The sequence below is a fragment of the Oncorhynchus masou genome, chromosome 31, assembly GCF_036934945.1.
Source record: "Oncorhynchus masou masou isolate Uvic2021 chromosome 31, UVic_Omas_1.1, whole genome shotgun sequence".
NCBI lineage: Eukaryota > Metazoa > Chordata > Actinopteri > Salmoniformes > Salmonidae > Oncorhynchus > Oncorhynchus masou.
Window position 1 is genome coordinate 28,204,620 of NC_088242.1, and position 4,335 is coordinate 28,208,954.

Genomic DNA, 4,335 nt, shown 5'->3' on the forward strand with positions numbered 1-4,335 from the left:
TGGATGTCTGGACAGAACACAGGAATTGATCTCTTGATTGGGTGGCTGAGCTGCGTTTGGGACTCCGGAGAAACGGGGTCACGTTGAGAATAGCAGCCAACTCAATGGATTTCATACGCGCAGAATGAACCGCCAAAAGGGAAAGATGGGACACGGGCACGCCGGCGACTTTATTGGGGTTTTGTGGAATCGACGCAGCGGCACTATGGATAATTTATTCTATCTGAGCGGCTCAGAAAGCCTTCGTGTCTTCACAGAGATGAAGTTATGTGAGCTGAGTTTACAGTAGAATGGCCCTCCTCGGATGGGACTCTGAGGGAAGGCGATGGCAACTTTTCACCACAGCAACCCAACGGATAGAGACATCAGGAGAGTCCTCCAAAAATTTATAATCATTCTATCTTTGGGAATCATCTGTGTCTCTCTCTTCTACTTCTTCACGGGATGCTGCGAGTCGGACCTAACGGAAATCTTAGTCTCGGACAGACCCGCCAGCGATGACAGAAACCTGACGTTCTATAACTACGTTGTAACGGTACAGGATGAAGATGGATACCCAGGGACCGGGGAGGGGAGCACACTGACGCCCGGTTTGGGGACTGATAACACGGGCAAAGATTGGAAGGCGACCCGGCGGTTACCCCAAGCCCTTATTATAGGAGTGAAGAAGGGTGGCACGAGGGCATTGCTGGAGTTTCTCAGGCTGCACCCGGACATCCGCGCGCTGGGCTCTGAGCCGCACTTCTTTGACCGGCATTACGCACGAGGCTTGCACTGGTACAGGTACATATCATGCGTGCACGTGTACATTTCTCCAAAGGGCATTGCTATCCAATGAATGTTGTTTGTTTGAGAAATGCTTTTGACTCAGTGCACCTGCGCCTGTATCAGAAAGCATTGTTCCATTTGATCCGAATAATGGTGGACTTGGTTGGTAATGAATTTTACAGAACAATTTGAATGTGCATCCACTGTGTCGCAGTCTAAAACATAAAAATAGATCTAGGAATAATGCTTGTTTGTTTTTGGAATACCCAAACATACCCATGGCCAGCATATAGTGGATTAGGTGACAGGCAGAGAGAGAGACTGCCATCTGGCTATGCCAATCTGTGTGTGTGTGTGTCTGTTTGTGTGTACATGTTTGTTTGTTTATGTGCAGGGGGGGTCTGGATGAGTTCTCACAGTGCAATCATCCCTGCAGCTGAGGCCAGATGTTACCTTAGTCAGCTGGGTCTGGTCTCATCCTAGAGGTCCACAGACCCCCCCCCCCCACACACACACACACATGCACCCACACGCACACACACTCTCTCTCTCTCTCTCGCTCTCTCTCTCTCTCTCTCTCTCTCTCTCTCTCTCTCTTTCTCTCTCTCTCTTATTGACACACACACGCACACACACAAATTATGCCAGGGTGTGCCACGTCTCCACTGTGTGTGTGTTTGTGTGTGTATGTCTCAATGATGTCCCAGAGTGACAAGATTGCCCTCTCCCCAGGACCAGATGGGGCTTCTTGACTGTCATGCCACTTGATATCAGTGTCAGGCCTGTCAGCTTGATCCTGACCCCAGGTCAGTTTACCCTCACAGATAATGATGCGCTCTCAGTCACACCACTTCATTACACAGTGGGGTATATCATCGGGGTACAAGTCAAGTTAGGAAGAGCTCAGTGTATGGTATATGTAGACCAGCTGCGCCCACTGTAGGATGTGGTGCTTGAAAATAAAACAGTCCGTGAAGAGATGTTGCAAGTACAGTAGATAAGAGCACGGTTAGGTGCACAAACAGTTTATATATTTTTAACTTTCAAACATGCATTTAGATTATAAAATGAATACATGTTTCCTTTTTGTCTGTACACTCTGCTCTCATCTGCTTCATAAGGACACTTCAGATCTTTATCTCTGACAGGAACCACTCTCAACCAGGCAGGCAGACTGGAGATAGATCATATCTGAAAGAGGACAGGACAGGGCTGGACTGAGATGGAGCAGAGGTTTTATCCTTACACTGTTTCTCAAATCGATGGCTTCACTTCTCTCCCAAGACCTTGGCTTGCCGTGAGCGCTAAAGCCATTAGTCCCGATCAGTTTGTGTGTGTGTATGTGTGTGTGTGTGTGTGTGTGTGTGTGTGTGTGTGTGTGTGTGTGTGTGTGTGTGTGTGTGTGTGTGCAGCCTGGTCTCGGAGGATTTTGTATTATTCTGTACATAAATATGAGACACTCCATTTAGTATGATATGTTATATTTGGTATGGTTACATAAGACAGATTGCTACTTAGGGGTGTGTGAGTTGGTGTATAACGCGAATGTCTAGCAACCCAAAGGTTGCGAGTTCGACTCATCATGGATAACTTTAGAGTTTTAGCTAATTAGCAACTTTTCAACTACTTAGCATATTAGCTAACCCCAACCTTAACCTTTTCAGATAACCCTTCACCTAACCTTAACCTTAAACCTTTTAGTTTATCCTTCCCCTAACCTTAACCCTTTAACCTAACTCCTAAGCCTAACCCTAACCTTAACCCTAACCCCCTAGCCTGTTAGCGAGCTAGCAAACGTTAGCCACCTAGCAAACATTAGCCACCAAGCTAGACTTCGTAAAATATCACACAGTGCCTTGGAAAAGTATTCATTCCCCTTGGCGTTTTTCCTATTTTGTTGCATTACAACCTGTAATTTAAATGGATTTTTATTTGGATTTCATGTAATCGACATAAACCAAATGGTCCAAATTGGTGGAGTGAAAAAAAAAAAACGTATTTAAAAAATGTAAAAAAACAAAACAACAGGGAGAAGTGGTACATGCATATGTATTCACCCCCTTTGCTACGAAGGCCCTAAATAAGATCTGGTGCAATGAATTACCTTCAGAAGTCACGTAATTCATTAAATAAAGTCCACCTGTGTGCAATCTAAGTGTCACAAGATCTCAGTGTATATACATACACCTGTTCTGAAAGGCCCCAGAGTCTGCAACACCACTAAGAAAGCGGCACCATGAAGACCAAGGAGCTCTCCAAACAGGTCAGGGACAAAGTTGTGGAGAAGTACAGATCAGGGTTGGGTTATAAAAAAATATCAGAAACTTTGAACATCCCACGGAGCACCATTAAATCCATTATTATAAAATGGAAGTAATATGGCACCACAACAAACCTGCCAAGAGAGGGCTGCCCACCAAAACAGACCAGCCAAGGAGGGCATTAATCAGAGAGGAAACAAAGAGACCAAAGATAACCCTGAAGGAGCTGCAAAGCTCCACAGCGGAGATTGGATTATCTGTCCATAGAACCACTTTAAGCCGTACACTCCACAGAGCTGGGCTTTACAGAAGAGCTACTAGAAAAAAATACATAAAAAATAAAAAATAAGCAAACATGTTTGGTGTTCGACAAAAAGGCATGTGCGAGACTCCCCAAACATATGAAGAAGGTACTCTGGTCAAATGAGACTAAAATTGAGCTTTTGGCCATCAAGGAAAACGCTATGTCTGGCACAAAACCCAATACCTCTCATCACCCTGAGAACACCATCTTCACAGTGAAGCATGGTGGTGGCAGCATCATGCTGTGGGGATGATTTTCATCGGCAGGGACTGGGAAACCGTTCAGAATTGAAGGAATGATGGATGGAGCTAAATACAGGGAAATTCTTGAGGGAAACCAGTTTCAGTCTTCCAGAGATTTGAGACATGGACGGAGGTTCACCTTCCTGCAGGACAATGACCCCAAGTCTACTGCTAAAGCAACACTCAAGTGGTTTAAGGGGAAACATTTAAATGTCTTGGAATGGCCTATAGTCAAAGCCCAGACGTCAATCCAATTGAGAATCTGTGGTATGACCTGAAGATTGCAGTACACCAGCAGAACCCACCCAACTTGAAGGAGCTGGAAAAGTTTTGCCCTGAAGAATGGGCAAAATTCTCAGTGGCTAGATGTACCAAGCTTATAGAGACATACCCCAAGAGACTTGCAGCTGTAATTGCTGCATAAGGTGGCTCTACAAAGTATTGACTTTGGGGGGTGAATAGTTATGCACGCTCAAGTTTTCAGTTTTCTTGTCTCATTTTATGTTTGTTTTACAATAAAACATATTTTGCATCTTCAAAGGGGTAGGCATGTTGTGTAAATCAAATGATACAATCTCCCAAAAAAATCACTTTTAATTCCAGGTTGTAAGGCAACAAAATAGGAAGATGCCAAGGGGGTGAATCCTTTCGCAAGCCACTGTACATTCACAAATTCGTAACATACGTTCTGTTCGTAGCTAATTGTATGGTTTGAAAATTCCAAACATATTGTACGCTTTTCAAATTTGTTACGAATTGT

The 4,335-nt window shown here is 44.4% G+C and overlaps 1 protein-coding gene across 1 annotated transcript in view; it reads left to right on the forward strand.

Annotated features, from left to right (window-relative positions):
* The first annotated feature begins 325 nt into the window (after nucleotides 1-325).
* The window catches only part of hs3st3l (heparan sulfate (glucosamine) 3-O-sulfotransferase 3-like), a 9,703-nt gene continuing 5,693 nt past the window's right edge, over nucleotides 326-4,335 (forward strand). The window contains exon 1 of the mRNA XM_064952885.1: nucleotides 326-783. Coding sequence (XP_064808957.1) covers nucleotides 326-783 — 458 coding nt within the window. The remainder of the gene's footprint in view (nucleotides 784-4,335) is intronic.